Below are 16655 nucleotides of genomic sequence, written 5' to 3' on the forward strand. Positions count from 1 at the left end.
TAGTCTCTCCGCCCTCGTCGCTTCGGAAACGCCCCGGTTCCGTATATCGGCCATCAATAATGCCGTGCTCAAGCCCCGAGATGTCCGTGTCTCTGATTTTAAAAATCAAAAAAAAAAATATTGAAGAAAAAAATGAGTTTGTCGATAACTCGGCACTAGGATAATCGTAGCAGAGGCGGGGAGAGAGAGAGAGAGAGAGAGAGAGAGAGAGAGAGAGAGAGAGAGAGAGAGAGAGAGAGAGAGAGAGAGAGAAACTCTTCTTTAATTTCGCTCTTTTTGTTGAGTGATTGCTGAAATTTTTTCTCCGGAGATTCGAGCGAGACTAGATTCCGACGGAAGCCACCCCTTCGACCTTCCTGGGGAGCGAGCAAAAAGTCAAGCAGGCGGATGGAGTCGAGCGGAGAATCTTTCGCGTCGTCGCAGACTCGCAGACGACGGTGGACCGGATGGCCGGGCACACCGTTGTAATAGGGCCCCTTCTGAAAGTTCTGAGGGAACCGTGAAGGAAGCATGAAGTCCAGAACGGCGGAAAACAGCAAGGGGGGTGAGGGAGGGGGTGACCTTGAATCAGATCGCTACGTGCGACTTGGCATCGCTCTGCCAGCGCGTCGGTCCAGTTCGCGAAACATGCGAAACAGTGCAGCTGCCCCCTCCCCCCCCCCCACCCGCCGCTCCCCTCCCCGCCGCCCCCTCTCCCGCGCGGCCGCGCGTGGCCTTGGTCCCCGGCTCTGCTCTTCTTCCGCGGCCTCGCCACCGCGTGGCCAAATCTTGAGCGGGGGTAGTGGTTGTGTTTCTGCGTTGTGTTGCGCTGAAGACGCGCGGACTGCGGCCCGCGCCTCGCGGACTGTGCCTCGCGGGGAGCGGTGCCGTCGGCGCCGCGGACTCCGCGTCAGCGTGCTGATTCCGTCGCTCTGTCTCTCTCGCACCCTTAGGGGCCGCCCCGTGAGTGCGACAGAGACGGAGCGACGAAAGCGTAGCAGGCGGACGCGATCGTTCCGATTGAAATGTTTGGGTGCTGCAGCGCCTCGCTCGCGGCACGGAGCGCGGCCACCTCTCCGCGGGGCGGCGGCCTGGAGGCGGCCTCGCCGAGGGCCTCGGCGAATCGGTCTCGGGTCGCGGCGTGGTTGCGCGTCGCCGTCCTGGTTCCTGGTCCACGCCATCCTCGCCCGGATCGGCTCCAATTCGGGGGTTGGGCGAGCGGACAGGACCGCCACTTTGCAGCAGGCGGACAGACCGGCGGGCCGGCGAAAGAAAGGTCGGGTCTATGAGCCTGGGCATGTCCTAGGGTCGCCCCGCGCCGCCGGGCTAGGGTCGGGCGGGGAGGAGCGGGCGGCGGCGGGGCGAGGCGGGGAGGGGAGGGCGGGCGCGAGTGAGGTTCGGAGGTCTAGCCGCGCCGGCTGCGTGCTGCATCAGTGTGCAACGGAGTGCAGTAAGAAACGCATGCCGTGACGAGGTTTCGGTGACTTGATTTGAACTACACCAGGGTGGTACTCGCGACCGTCGTGACCGTCGCCATGGCTGATACCCAGACTCCCGTCGTCGTGGCGGAGAACGAACAGAAGGACACCAGCGCGGAGATCCGCGCCAAGGAAAATGGTAGCGTCATCTTTTTCTTTTTCGTCCTATTGAGTGTGTTTTGTTGGGGCCGTGTGTGCGGGTGCGTTCGAAGTGGTGGTAGGCGCGGGCGGGCGCACTGGGTGCCTGCGGCCGCACGGAGGGCGTGCTTCACGTCCTCGGCGTCCTGGAAAGTCCAGGCGGGCCCTGGAGAATCCTGGAGCCGACGCGTCGCGTGTTCTGTCGGAGCCGTGCGGCGCGTCCCCGAGCCGGCCGGCCTGGAGCGCCGAGGACGCCGGCCCGGGGGACGCCCGTCGACGGCGACCTGGAGGCCTGGCCGCCGGCCGGGTACCCGGGGCCGCTTCCGGGTGCCTCCAGGCTGCTTTCCGCGCCCTCCTGGAGGCGACCGCGTGTTTAGTTTGCCTGGAAATCGTCGCCGAGAGGATTGTTTACAAACGCGGCCCTTCAGTAATGGCTGCCGGCCGCTTCGAAAAGCCCGCTGCCAACCGTGCGGGGGCCCGCGTTGGGGGCGCCGCGTTCGAACGCGCGTTTCTAGTGCCGGTGCGAACGGCGGGGGCGGCCGATCGGGGTCCAAAGTGGAGTCCCCTTGTTTCTAGTGTGCCGAATAAGGCAACTCCGGGAAATAGTGTAGCGTCAGAGGCCGTCACCTCCACGCCGTGGTTGGCGGCCCTGATCCATCATGGCGGCAAGCAAGCACCACTCCCGTGCGGCCGCTATCTCCTCTTGCATTATCGCTCGCGTCACAATCACTTTCGATGCAGTGCATTTCGATTTTCACTTTTTTTTTGTGGGGATAAACGCAGAAAATTTCACAAATTTTCGACTTTTTCGAAATTTTTTTTGACGCGAAAGATGATGGCCCGGCCCTTGCTGTTTCAACCGCGCATTTCCCGCATTCTCCGAATATTTTTTTTTGTTGACTTCATCTTTTGAACAGTACGCTCCGATGTGGAGGCAGTGCTGCTTCAAATAACTGAAACAGAAATCTCTAGTTGTTTTTGTAAATTGTTTTTCGCTGCCCCCTTTTTTTTGTGGTGGGGGAATTGTTTCTGAGGGGTGCGATCGGCGAATGCGAGCCATATTCCCCCCCCCCCTCCTCACCTTTTCTTGGTCTGTGTTGTCACAATGCATCTGTACAGATTAATTTTGCCCCCCCCCTCCTTTTTCTGCACATCCCATCCCGGGGCTGAGCCGCTGCCGCTGCGATGCTCTTGTTTGCGGCCTGGAATCCGCTTGGCCCCGATGCTGCTGTTGTTGTTGTTGTTGTTGTGCTGCTCGTGCACCGCTCGCGGTTTGAACGCGTCCAGGGTGCATCTGCCCTAGTTCTGGGCCTCGAGGGACAGACTCGGCGCGTCTCTCCGCATCGCCGCGTCGCCCTCCAAAGCGAGGAGGGGAAAAAATGCCGATGTTCCCACTTCTCTGTCTCTCTTTCTCTCTCTCTGTCTGTCTCTCTCTCTCTCTCTCTCTCTCTCTCTCTCTCTCTCTCTCTCTCTCTCTCTCTCTCTCTCTCCTGCTCTCATTACGCTCCGTGCAGTGAGTGCGACGAGGACGGGGCATCTGCAGGTGCAGTCCGGGCCTCTGGGCCTCCACTGCGTGTCTCCGGGCCGGCCTCTTGCTAACAAGCCGAGCGAGCGCGCAGCGCCGCGGACTGATGCCGAGGGTCCTTTTGGTCACTCTGTCTCTCTCGCACTCATGGGGCGTCTCGTGCAGGAGCGAGCGAGACGGAGCGCCGAAAAGGACTCTCGGAATCGGCCTGCAGCGACAAAGGCCAGGTAAAGCGCCCTGCACTGTAAGCGAGCGTGGCGCGGCGTGGCGGGGCAACGTGGACAGAAAGGAATTGGCACCGAGACGAGCGTCCAACGAGGCTGTTGCTCGCTGTCGGCACACTGCCGGCGCGTCCAGGACCGTCCAGGTAGAGCAGGAAGAAGCAGCATTGTCCTGTACACTGTCAAAGTTCGTGTTGTCAGAGTTTCCTGCCTGGGCGCGAGTCTCGGTTTCAGGGGCGAAGGTGGAGCAGTGTTGCCACATAAGTAGGCAAAAACTCCCGCGAGACGCCAGTACACTGCAAAGCCGGTGGTAAGTTTGCTTGCCACAAAATTGGCACGCCGTTTTGAATGCCAAAATTTGGCAAGCTTTGGTCGGAAATCTTCATAAGCTTGCCAAATTTCGGCAAGCTGGGGGGTATTTCCGGGCCAAGCTTGCCAATTTTTGGCATTGATCAAAACGGCTCGGCAATTTTGTGGCAAGCAAACTTACCGCCGGCTTTGCAGTGTAGTGTCAGGGTTGCCACCCTCAATCTTGAATTTGAGAGGCTGGACCACTGAGCTTTGATCTCAGGATGTTGCCTGGTTGGCAGGCTGAGGTTGGCAACCCTTCTGACTCACCAGTGCTCCGTGTTTTGCCTTCTTTACTTGGGGGTGCGGGTGAAAATCTTGGCCTGCTTCCTGAAATACTGTTGCATCTGGCCAGCCCGTCGGAACCGCATAATTTCTCAGCGGCAACACCTAGTCCACCCCCTGACAATGGGCCAGAAGACCGGCGGAGGCGGCCAAAACTCTAGACGCGTTTTGAGCTGCAGAGTGTCTAAACAGGTCTCGAATCGAACGTGTGACCCCACCAATGGATTGCTCTCCGAACGAGGAATCCATTGGTGCGGTCACACGTTCCATTTGAGTCCTGCCTAGCGACTCTGGATCTCAAAACGCGTCTAGAGTTTTGGCCGCCTCCACCGGTCTTCTGGGCCACTGTGGGACGCCGCCGCGTCTCTCTCGCACCCCTGCGGCGCGCCCCGCGAGTGCGAGAGAGACAGCGCGACGTGTGACGCCCCACGCTCGAACGCCTTTACGTAACCCGGGGTGCGGGCGGGCTTCGCGGTTCCAGGCAGATCGCGTAATCAGTGTGGGTGTAAGCGACTGGACGTAAAGCCAGTCTAATCGGATCGAAAGGGTGGCGGCGCGTTCTGGTTTTCCACGGTTTCCCGGGCCGCGCCGGCAGGGTTTTCCGACAGGTTTCCCCGGGCGCGGGAAAGCCGGGCGCGCGGATTATCCAAGGCCGGGGGCTGCCAGCTCTGCCAGGCCGGCCGCTCCGGCCGGGTCGTTGGCCTTTGCGCCGCACAGAGGGCCGCTACCGAAAAGCGCGCTTCGTCGCTCCGTCTCTCTCGCACCGGCGCGGGACGCACAGTGGGCCAGAAGACCGGTGGAGCGGCCAAAACTCTAGACGCGTTTTGAGCTCCAGAGTCGCTAAATAGGACTCGAACCGAACATGTGACCCCACCAATGGGTTCCTCGTTCGGAGAGCAATCCATTGGTGGGGTCGCACGTTCGGTTCGAGTCCCATTTAGCGACTCTGGAGCTGAAAACGCTTCTATAGTTTTGGCCGCCTCCACCGGTCTTCTGGCCCACTGTGGGACGCCCCGTGAGTGCGAGAGAGACAGCGACCGCCGGAATCGGCTCTGCTGCGCTAATTTGGCAAGGTCGTCGACACGGCGGGGAGGCCTCATTATTCCGGGGCGCGGCCTCCGGATTAAAAATTGATTAAAATGATTTTGTGCGTTAGGTAGTTTTGTGGCGCGCTGTGAACGCGTCACCCTGTGCTTGCACTCTGCAGTATGTTCCGGAAAGGACACGTTGCATTTCCGCGCTATCTTTGTCGTTTTCTTCATTTTGCGACCTCTGCGCTCTTCCGTCGGCCCGGTCGGTGAAATCTCCGGTCCATCGCCGAGCTCGCCCAGTCCCCCCACCCCGCCCTGCACTTTTTGGGCGCGCCCTCCCTGGCGCGAAGATGGGGCAGTGGGCGCCGAGCGGGGGGCGGCGGCAGGGAGGGCTGGGGGCGGCTGGGGGCTGCGGCCGCGCCACCCCCTCAAAGCCCTTCCCGGGCGGGGTGAGGTAGGGCATGGAGGAGCTGTTTTGGCGACACCCCCACCCACAACCACCCGCTGGTACTCGCCCCCTTCCCCCACGCCCCCCGCACTCGCTCCGCTCTCGAACGGCAGAGTCGACCCAGCGCGTTCGATGTTGGCGCTGGTTCCCGGGCAGGGGGCCCGCTGCGCTCATTGGCTGCACGGGGGGCGCTGGCGCGCGCTGGCGGCGCAAGGGCCTCCACGGGGCCGTGGCGGCCGGCCCAGGGCGCGAGGCGCGCGAGGGGTGTGGAGAGGGCTGTGGCCGGGGCCAGGCCGGGGCCCAGCGCCGCGCTAGCAGCGCTCCCATTGGACGAGCCTGATGAATGTCTTGTTTACAATCGATAGCAAGATGGCTTCCACAAGTGTCCGGCCAGGCTGCAGCAGCGCCAGCAGCGCTCGCGTCGAGTGGGTCGAGGCGTTCGAGTCCCAGGGCCGGGCAGCCCAGCGCAGGGCAGCCAGGCAAACGCAGGCAAGCCGCCAGGCCAGACAAATCTGGTACGTTACCGGCCGCGCGCGCGGAGCACGCGAAGCACGCGACGAGGAACCACAGCGCGTCCCCGCCGTCACTGGGCCCTTTGCGCGCGGCGTGGCGAGGCGTGGTGTGGCGCGGCGAGGCGTGGCGTGGCGCCCGCGCTTTTTCCAGGGTCGGGGGTGGCGTGGAGTGGCTAGGGAGCGCAGTACCGAGCTGGCGGGCTGAAGGGGCTGAAGGGCGAGCTGTACCATGGGTCGGGCGGCCCCTCCGTGCCCTCCGTGACGCCGCGCCAACGCCAGCCTGCGCGGCCTGCGCGCTGCCTAGGCCCGCCTAGGTCCGCCGAGGCGCGCCCGGAGGCTGCAAGGCCCACCTGCGTCAAGGCCCGCGCCAAGGTCCGCTAGGCCACCGGGTCGCCGTTGTCCAGCGCAGCCCGAGCGGCCTAGCGGCGCAGCCAAGCGCGGCCCGCACCCAGTGGTGACGCCTACCGAGGGCGTCGACGCAGCGAAAGTGCCGAGCGGCGACATGGACAAGGCGGAGAAGGCGGCCAAGGACAAGATGACCGACGAGAAGGCCAAAAAGAAGGCGGGCGACGGCGACCCCCCGGTCGGCGACGACCTGGCCGCGGCCGACGTGGACATGGCCCACCTCGACGGCGGCGACATGGACGTCGACGACCTGGACGGCGGCATCGGCCTGCACGGCCTGGGCGCCGGCGACGACGCCGATCTGGAGGGCGACTTCGCCAGCTTCCTGATGGACGCCGTCGACGCCGAGGACGAGAAGCAGGAGCGGAACGTGGAGTGGGGAGGAAAGCGTAAGTGATGCTGGGCAAGGGGTGCGTGGCGTGGAGAGGCGTGGAGTGGCGTGCTGCCGCGTCGCGCTCGCGGCTCCACCTTTCCCCCCGTGGGCCCCGTGGGGCGGCGACGCGGCGACCCCCCCGCGACCCCCCCGCGCCGCCATGCCCGGCCATGCCGTGGCCATCCGATTCCCCCCGCGTGTTTACCAGTCGCTGATAGGCAGCGTCTTGCCGGGGAACGCCGCGTCTGCCACAATTACGTCCTGGTCCGGGCAGGCTGGCCTGGCGCAGTGCGCGCGTGAGTCAAGCCAACCTGCCAGCCAGCTGCCTGCCCGCCAGCGGCGCCAGCCCGGGCCGCCCGCCGCCGCCATGGCTACAGGCGCCCCGCGGCCCGCCATGAGCCCGCCGCTCAGCCTCATCCACAGCCACCTCGCCAAGTGTGAGCAGCATGTGTTGTTTTGGGTTTGCGGCGTCGCGCTTTTTGAGCAGGCCACTGGAAACCAGGTTGGCGAGGCCGACGGGCACCGCGCGACGGGCCTCCGCTTTCGCGTTTCCACGGTGTGGGCACGCGGTTTGGGCCTTTGACTTCATGGCTGGAGTGGACTCCAAAGCCTGTGGGGGCGGTTTGTGAAGTCAGCCTTGTGTTCGCGCCAGCCGACCCCCGTCGCGCCTCCACCAGTCACTTGCCCGCCATTGCCGTTATGTTGCTCTTTTTGCTTCTTCGCGTCCCTTTGAGACGACGGTGTTGACGAGGGCAGCGCGTGGCCTGGTGTGGGCCTGGTGTGGGTTCACTGTGGGCTTTGCGTGGGCTTGGTGTGGGCCGCAGAGCCCCTGTCGTGCTGTGGGTGGCCAGGCCTGCCAGGCCCGGTGGGGCAGGCAGCGCTCACAACAAAGGGTTGAGCAGGTTGTCTATTTTTCACGCGTTCGACAGCCGCGGACTCACGCCAGGTGGCCCTTTCCCGGTGGGAAAAAAGAATAGGCACCCGGAAAACATTGAAAATATGACAGTGTGTGCTCTATCTAAGTTTCTCGATTTTCTGATGTCGGTGACCTAGCGACGAAAAGTGCTGGTGCGTCAAAACAATTAGTGGCTGCACTGAATCATCCACGTAGTTGTCAAAATGGCGCCCGGCAGTGGGACCGTGAGTGTGCCGTACGTGAGTGTGCCAGGGGTGTGAATCTGTCCAAACCGTGGCGGTTTTTCTTGTTTCTCGGCAAGAGCAAACCTTAGCCAGGAAACCGGTGGAGGCGGCCAAAATTCTAGACGCGTTTTGAGCTCTAGAGACGCTGAACAGGACTCGAACCGAACGTGTGACCCCACCAATGAATTGCTCTCCGAACGAGGAATCCATTGATGGGGTCACACGTTCGGTTCGAGTTCTGTTTAGCGACTCTGGAGCTCAAAAACGCGTCTAGAATTCTGGCCGCCTCCACCGGTCTTCTGGCCCACTGCGCGCCGTGTTGTTGTCTCGAACCCGACGGCAAAGACACTCGAAGTCGCGGGCGACATGAGGCGCCACCTGTACACTGTACAAACCGCGCCAAAAGCCGCGAAGCAGCAGCCACCGGTTGCCGCTTGGCCGCGGCCCTCCGCGCTTCCGCCTTACAAGGCGCCCAGACCAGCAGACTCATTCCGAGAGTCGTTTTCGTCGCTCTGTCTCTCTCGCACCTATACGGGACGCCCCATGAGTGCGAGAGAGACAGAGCGACGCAGACGACTCTCGGAATCGGTCTGCTGAGTCGGATGTAGAGGGGCACTTGCACTTATATCCTACTTGCAGGGACGTGTGGCTTGCTGGTGGACATCTGGGGGTCCAGGGGGGTCAATAATTGACCTTTTGAACCCCAACTGGCGACGGCTGCAACCCAAACGCTGTGTACTAACGGTGTGGTGACTTTGTTCCAGGGTCCCCCGGGGCGGTGTCGGTGGGCGCGGACGAGGGCGTCGGCGCGGAGAAGCGGCGCGGCCGCTGCAAGTGGTTCAACGTCGCCAAGGGCTGGGGCTTCATCTCCCCCGACGACGGCGGCCAGGACATCTTCGTGCACCAGGTGAGTGTCACCGTCGCCGACCTCGGCGCCAGCTCCTGCGCAGGGAAATACACTGGAAGTTTTCTTACCATTCCAGTGGCGATCCCTTTTGCATGCCGAAATCTGCCCTTTCGGGTCTGGATCGCCCTCTGGGAATGCCATGGTTTGGCCCCCTTCACAGTGGGCCAGAAGACCGCCGTGGAGGTGGCCAAAATTCTAGACGCGTTTTGAGCTCCAGAGTCGCTGAATGGGACTCGAACCGAACGTTTGACCCCACCAATGGATTCCTCGTTCGGAGAGCAATCCATTAGTGGGGTCAAACTTGTTCACTTCAAGTCCCATTTAGCGACTCTGGAGCTCAAAACGCGTCCGAGATTTTGACCGCCTCCATCGGTCCTCTGGCCCACTGTGCCCTGGGCCTGAATCACCCCTCTGAACAGGCCAAGCTTTGGCGGTCAAAACGCCAAAACGCGGCATTCTCAGAGGCCAAATCTTGGCATTCAAAACGGAGCGCCACTGGAGTGGCGAGGAAACTTACTACACACTAAATTCTTATGGACTTTTTAAATGCATAATGACGCATAATTTATGCATAGTTATGCATGCGCAGAAACGTCCATAAGGTATGAATAAAATTATGCATCATTGTGTACATTTTATGCCCTTCCTGCATAAAATGTACACAGTGATGCATAATTTTATACATAACATATGGACGTATCTGTGCATGCATAACTATGCATAAAAAAGTCCATAAGAATTTAGTGTGTAAAAGGACAGTAATGCGTGAGTGAACAATTCCGGTCGACTAGTCTTTTGTTTCCCCGGCCGCGAACATTGGTCACTGTCTGGAACGAAACTTTCATCATTGATCTGGTCTGATTGCTTTCCACAAGTATGAGAGGGGGAAAGGGGGGGGGGGGGGGGGGGGGAGCCCGGCTGCTCGGATTATTCCGTCGAGATCAACCATCAGACAGACTACAGCCCCTGATCTGTCTGATCAGTGGGCGGAGCGGAATGGCTCAGTGTCTGCTCGGCGATTCCGAACGCCGCTTTTCTTTCTCTCTCGCACCCTTACGGAGCACCCGGCGAGTGCGAGAGAGACAGAGCGAAGCACTGCTCAGAGGCAGCCTGCAAGCCTTGGAGGCGGCACACAGTGGGCCAGAAGGCGCTCAAAATCCCGGACGTGTTTTGAGCCACAGCGTCGCTAAATGGGACTCAAAGCGAACGTGTGACCCCACCAATGGATTGCTTTCCAAACGGTGAATCCATTAGGGGGTCACACGTTCGGTTCGTGCCCTTTTTAGCGACTCTGGATCTCAAAACGCTTCTAGAGTTTTGGCCGCCTGCACCGGTCTTCTGGCCCACTGTGCGTCAGGCCGCGCCACCGGATGACGCCGCGTCGTATCGCACCTCGTCGATTTCTCGATTTCTGTTCGGAGACTCTTCTCTTGGCACTTCAGAATCCCAGAACTCAAACAAAACCTCGTCTGAAAAATTTCCTCCGTCAGAAATTCTCTTTCCCTCCCGGTAGAGCCGGGTCATGACAGGCAAATGCAATTTGCCAACCTCGTCAACGTGGCCGCGTTTCGAACTTGGCGCTACGCTGGGAAAACAGAAAACTGGGGGAGGGAGGCGGGTCGTTCTCGAGTTCACCACCAGGGGCGCTGCCGTGGCCAGGGGGGGGGGGGGGCAGCGGCCCCCCGGAAGGGGTGGGTGGCGGGGCGCCCCGCTCGCCGGGAGGTGGGCGCAAGCTTCGCGGGCTGCGCAGGCTTCGCAGGTGGCCCCCTGGCGGGGTGGGGCTGGTGGGTGCCCTGCCTCGCTGGGCTCCCTGCCAGGGGGCGCCACCGTGCCAACCCTTCCGAGTGGATCCACTAGGCCGTGAAAGGGGAGGGGCGGGTGGGGCGTGTGATATGGGGGTTGGGGGGCGGGCGGTGGGGGTTCGGGGGTGGGGTTGGTGGTGTGCAGGTGGGGGTGCGGGGGTCCAGGGGTGCGGGGGTGGGGGTGTGGTTCCGGGGGTGCGGGGGTAGGGTGCGCGAGCTGGGCGCTGCGGGGGTGGGTGGGCGGTGGTGGTCTGGCGGCCTCTTCCACAGGCGCCACGCCCGGCCGCATAGGCCGGCAGCACCATTATCATTTTCCAAATAAATAAAACACTCCATGCTTCCCACACTCACGCGACCGCCGCGGTGGAGTTCTCGATTGGATGATTGGAGTCTGGCGGACAGACGATACACTCTGCACATTTTTTTGTGTGCATGGAGGGCGCAGCTGCCGCGCGGCGGGGCAGCCTATCTAGGGGCCTCACACCACACTGTGAGGCCCGTACTCGTAGTGAGCGTTGATTTGAGAGTGAATGCCGGGCACACAGTCAAATTGCCAGAAGACCGGAGGAGGCGGCCAAAGCCCTTAACGTGTTTTCAGCTCCAGAGTCGCCAAATAGGACTCGAACCGAGCGTGTGACCCCACCAATGGATTCCTCGTTCGGAGAGCAATCATTGGTGGGGTCATACGTTTGGTGCGAGTCTCATTCAGCGACTCTGGAGATCAAAACGCGCCTTGAATTTTGACCCTTCCGGCCCACTCGGGCGGGCGTTCACAGCGACAGTGTTTGACCGGGCGCCATCTTGTGTTGCAGAGCGTGGTCCAGATGTCCGGCTTCCGGTCGCTGGGTGACGACGAGGAGGTCGAGTTCGAGTGCAAGGTGTCCGACAAGGGCCTGGAGGCCACCGTGGTGACCGGCCCCGACGGCACCGACTGCCAGGGTTCCCACCGCCGGCCCGCCGCCAAGAAAAGGTTCAGGAAGATCAGGTGAGTTGCTTTACCGGTTGGCAGCGGACTCATTCCGAGAGTCGTGCTCGTCGCTCTGTCTCTCTCGCACTCATGGGGCGTCTCGCTTAGGTGGGAGAGAGAGAGACAGAGTCACGGAAACGACGACTATCGGAATCTGTCTGCAGTCCATTCGCCCGAAGGCGTCCAGGGTGCGCGTGCCGACTGCTGCAGAGTGGACCAGGACTTACACTGTGGAGTGAAGTGTGTAAAATCGTTATGTGAACTCACTTTGGTGAACGCAGAGCGAGTGCACTCTTAAATTCACAGTGCTTTTTGGGCGGACAAAACTTCTAACAGGCGTGCTGAGAGCTAACGTTTTCAAACCGTACTGGACGAATCAAACACGTCAAATCAACGGATTGTCCAGTCAAAGGGAAAACCGTTGTTTTCCACCATGAGTTTTGATTCGAGGCCGGTTTGAATGAGGACATTACTAAATTGTTTTGAGCTCAAAGCGAGTGTAGAGTTTCGTCCGCCTGATCCGGTACTCTGGTTCGCTGCTCTTTTCTGCCCCTTGGGATCTCGTCACCGAAGCTTGGCGGGAATCGTCGCATCGGGTGAAAGGTGGGGGCCTGCGCGTTTCCCAGCCCTTCCCCGGACGCGCCGACGCCAAGCCGTTCTGCAGACTGATTTCGAGAGTCGTTTCCGTCGCTCTGTCTCTCTCGCAATCACGGGGCGTCCCGTATAGGTGCGAGAGAGACAGAGCGACGAGAACGGCTCTCGGAATCGGTCTGCTGGCGGGATTCCAAGGCGGAAGGAAAGGCCAGTCGGCACGCTGTTCTGGACACCTCTCGAGGCCCTGGACGGGGTGTTTTCGTTCCGATAAACCTGGATGGTCAAGAACAAAGATTTGTTCTTCGTGGAGATATTTTGAGACTTGTAGGACTCACTAAAATGCAATGACCTTCACTTTAAAAATGATAACAAACAAATCGTCGAAGAATTTTTTGTTGATTTTCTTGTTGTTGTGAGAGTGGTACAGTGGTTGTTCAGTCAACACAAAGTAAATTCTGAGCAACTGGAACTTCAGTTAATTTACTTTTAGGACTCTCTTGTATGTCTCAAAATATATTCCAATGGACTAATTTTTGTTCTCCTTTTTCATCCTCTGCATGGTAGAACAATCTCCTGGCATCTCCTGGCGTGAAAATTTTGTCAGAAAGTCAGAAACATGTCTGAAACCCTGATCAAAATTCACGCACCTCTGAAAGCTGAGATTCTGAAAACGCATTTTGATGTTGATGGCCTGACCTCTACAAATGTCAGAGTAAGTTTCAGAGGAGCGCGAATTATCAGGATTTCAGACAGGTTTCTGACATTCTGACAAAATTTACACGAGTGGGGATGGTGTTACCATGCGTCAGGCTTATCGAAATGGCGAAACCCCGTCGAGTGAAATTACCAGTGCTCCCCCGCCGTTCCGAGAACAGTGCCAATAATGATAACCCGTCCTATACTCACTGCAGGTGCTACAATTGCGGCGAGTTCGCCAACCACATCGCGGCCAAGTGCACCATGGGCCCGCAGCCCAAGCGGTGCCACCACTGCAAGTCCGAGGACCACCTGATCGCCGACTGTCCGACCCGCAAGGAGAAGAAGGAGGGCGAGAAGGAGGAGGGCAAGGAGGGCGAGAAGAAGGCCGAGACGGAGATCAAGGAGGAGAAGGCGACGAGAAGAAGGAGGACAAGAAGGACGACAAGAAGGCCAAGACGCCCAAGAAGGGCGACGACGGCAAGGATGCCAAAGCACCAGCGCCGGCCGCTCAGTAGCAGAGGCAACCCGCCGATCCATTCCGAGAGTGTGTGTGTGTATGTGTGTATCTGTGTCTGTCTCTCTACCTGTCGCTTGGAAGGCAAACCCTTGCGTGTACGAGTCTTAGTCTTGTGTTCCGTTGACCCCCGTAGCCTCGCTGCAGTGCGGCGCGACCCATTAGTTCAAATTGTTGACACGAATCAAAAAGAATGTAATTGAAGCTCCTCACGGACCGCTCGGTTTGGCCGAGGTGTGTGTGTGTGTGGCGTAGCTCCTTAGCCAATTGTTCTTCTGTATGTGCCATTCTGTACGTGCACCGGCCCCCCGGGCCACCCCTACCCCTTCCCCTCGCTGGATGTGCAGGGGACACTAGACCTGGAGTGAACAAAACATCGGAGGATATTAACTACAATTTTTTTTTCTTTTTCGTTGAAGAGTACTTATGACAACAAATTTAAAATTTCATTTTGAGGCATGTGCTGGGTGCCAAAGTCAAATCAATCAGTAAAACTAAAGGACCAGACTGTTTTTTTCTTTTCAGAATGGTGTTATGAGTTTATTTATAGTGTTCTGAGTGAATCACTCGTGTAGATCTGGAAACTGTAATGACCTGAATAATTCACTGCCAATCTTGAAAATCGTGGCACCTCTATACTCAGCCTGAAAATGATCTTACTGTCGGCTGTCAACAACACAACTTCGCCAACAGTGGTGCAAATTGTCGTGAAACGAGTTGACCTTCACTTAACCTAGTGATCCTTGTTTTGAAAACAAATAGTATTATTATTTTAAAGAATGTTTATATTTATTATTTTAATGCCTTTTTCATGTTTAAAAAACTATTTTCGATGTTTTGATACGAAAGGCCAACGCCTTCTGTAATCTCACCTCCGAATGCTGTAGGCTTTGGGTCTCTGGCAGAGGGTTATAAAAATTAACTCAAAACATATTTCATCCCAGTGTCGCGAATGGCGTTTGGGAGTTTGATTTCCGGTGAAAATAAAGCTTAAAAGCATACGACTGAATTCGAGTTTTTTTTTTTTTTGTTCCATTTCGTACATTCCTATTCAAAACGTCCCGTTCTCTGAGCCGAGAGTCGTTCCAAGTTGCTTCCCAGCTGATGGCCAGCTCGGCCACGACCCCGGGAGCCTCCGAACCACAGACATCCAGACTGTCCCGGGTACCCGAGTGCTTGTCACTCAGCCCTGTCGGAGGCAATCACAAAATACGTACCCTGAGGGACCAACAGTGTCACCCTTATTCACTGCAGAATTTTCTCTTCTCTAGTTATCATTGAACGCCGTGGTCACATGCTGGAAGTTACACGTGTAAAGTGGGTGGTTCGCTCGTTGTAGAACACATACCGTCTACCATGGAGCGCCTCTCGCAAGCCAGCCACCCTGTACCTCACTCATGTGGTAGCTTTCACCTGATGGCCAGTAATTTTCTTTTTGGCGTGTGTTCGTTATTTGTATTTCTTGCTGTGTGGGAAAGGGCCGAGGAGGGAAAAATGTTTTCAAATGCTTAATCGCCGCATTTAAAAGCTTTCCGTTGCGTCCGGTTTGTTTTCCTATTTCGGAGGGGGGAGGGTGAAATGACCTAGCAAAGCTATGATCTCACTAAGTTTGTTATTTTTATTTACTTTTGTAATAAAAACTGTAAATAATGTGAAATAACAGGACAGCAGCTCGTGTGGCTCCCGCACTTCGCGTGTGGCTCCACAGGAAAGTTTCCGACTTTCAGCAAAAAAAGATATGATTTATTTTCGCAGTCATTTTGCTGTCTCCATTCTGTTTGTTTCGCGCAAATTTTTCCTTCTTTGGCGTCGAATGTATCAAATGAAGGTGTTTTGGCTCGGTTGTGATTCCTGCCAGCAGGTTCCGTTTGTTGCTGAACAAGGGCCGCAAAGCACGAAGCGGTCCCCCCTTCTATAAAAATAATAAAAATAAATGAATTCTTGGCGTGTTGGGATGGGGCACACATCTGTCGGCTTCAGCGTATGATCGCTGTCCATTGTGTTTTGTAGGCAAATAAATTATGTCTTGTGCACATCGGCTTTCATTCGTTGCCCTTTCACCAAATCAACTCACAGTGAATGGCGGACAGAAATGGGACAATGATGCTTCACAATGCGACCCACGTGACACATCAGACCGGAGGGAATGATGGTGGGGCCATTGTTATTTGGCAGAATGCCAGTTAATTAAATTGGAACCCCGCCAAAGGACAATTATCACACTTTTAAAGTATCGTTTCCCACCTTACGGGTTTGTTTACACATTTCATTTCATTCTCTCACATCACTGTAATTCAACCTGCAATGCTGACTGATATTTTGCTATAAAAATGTTGCACTGTTTTGCTACGAGTCTTACTTTAATTTTTTTTAAAATGAAGGCAAAATTTTGCGACAAAAGTACTGCGGAGCTCTCCTTGAACGCAAATATCAAGGGTAGGTTATAGCAAATTATTGCGATAGCCATAAATTGCAGGGAGTTATAACATAAATCGTGGGCATTTCAACATCGGTTTTATTGCAAAGAAATTGTGGTAAAAGTATCGCGGTATGAATGACGGTGTAGGGATCGCCTTTACAGTGTGCGAGACGCGCAGAAACAGGCAGGTTAGGGCGGGCGGCGGAGCGCGGAGCGAAAGGGGTGGGGCTCCATATGGGTGATTGAATTTTGTCTCCTCGAGTCACCGCGGGCCGGGCAGGCCGGGGCAGGCTGGACACACCTGTGGGCCTCGCCTCCACTTGGAGCGAGCGAGGGACCAAAGTGGGAAAGAAAGCGAGGCGTACGTAACGCACCGCAGGGGCGTACCGCGCCGTACACCCAGATCAATAGAGGCTGCGGGACCAGAGAGGGGGGGGGGCACACCACCAGGGCGTGGCACGAGCTTCATTCATACCCGCCGCCGGCAACGACGCAGACAACGAGTTCGTAGCGCACGACGAGCGGCCGACTCCATTCCGCCATGTTTCGGCTACGGTTCCACCCACTGCGGGCCAGAAGACCCGTGGAGGCGGTCAAAATTCCGGACGCGTTTTGAGCTCCAGAGTCGCTAATTAGGACTCGAACCGAAAGTGTGACCCCACCAATAGATTGGTCGCCGAGCGAGGAATTCATTGGTGGGGTCGCATGTCCTGTTTTCTAGGGCTCAAAACGCGTCCAGAGTTTTGGCCGCCGGCGCCCACTGGGCACCGTTAGGGCGTGGCAGGGCACGGAGCTGAACGCAGAACGAGGGAAGGTGAAACCAAAATGAGACTGACAACTGAAATGGAGAGCTGGTCCTACTATAACGGT

The 16655-nt window shown here is 57.8% G+C and overlaps 1 protein-coding gene across 3 annotated transcripts; it reads left to right on the top strand.

The window, feature by feature from the left end:
- The first annotated feature begins 1425 nt into the window (after positions 1-1425).
- LOC117643745 (protein lin-28 homolog) lies at positions 1426-15399 on the top strand. Of its 3 annotated transcripts, none has more exons than XM_034382817.1 (4): positions 1426-1596; positions 8648-8790; positions 11405-11577; positions 13062-15399. In XM_034382817.1, exons 1-4 carry the CDS (start codon positions 1515-1517, stop codon positions 13567-13569), a joined length of 906 nt encoding a protein of 301 aa, XP_034238708.1. In that variant the 5' UTR covers positions 1426-1514; the 3' UTR covers positions 13570-15399. The 3 variants fall into 3 exon arrangements, with proteins under 3 accessions (XP_034238708.1, XP_034238707.1, XP_034238706.1); XM_034382816.1 differs by lacking the exon at positions 1426-1596 and adding an exon at positions 6365-6759 and having other exon boundaries at positions 13065-15399; XM_034382815.1 differs by lacking the exon at positions 1426-1596 and adding an exon at positions 6366-6759.
- Positions 15400-16655: the final 1256 nt, after the last annotated feature.

This window comes from Thrips palmi, unplaced genomic scaffold, assembly GCF_012932325.1.
Source record: "Thrips palmi isolate BJ-2018 unplaced genomic scaffold, TpBJ-2018v1 HiC_scaffold_17, whole genome shotgun sequence".
NCBI lineage: Eukaryota > Metazoa > Arthropoda > Insecta > Thysanoptera > Thripidae > Thrips > Thrips palmi.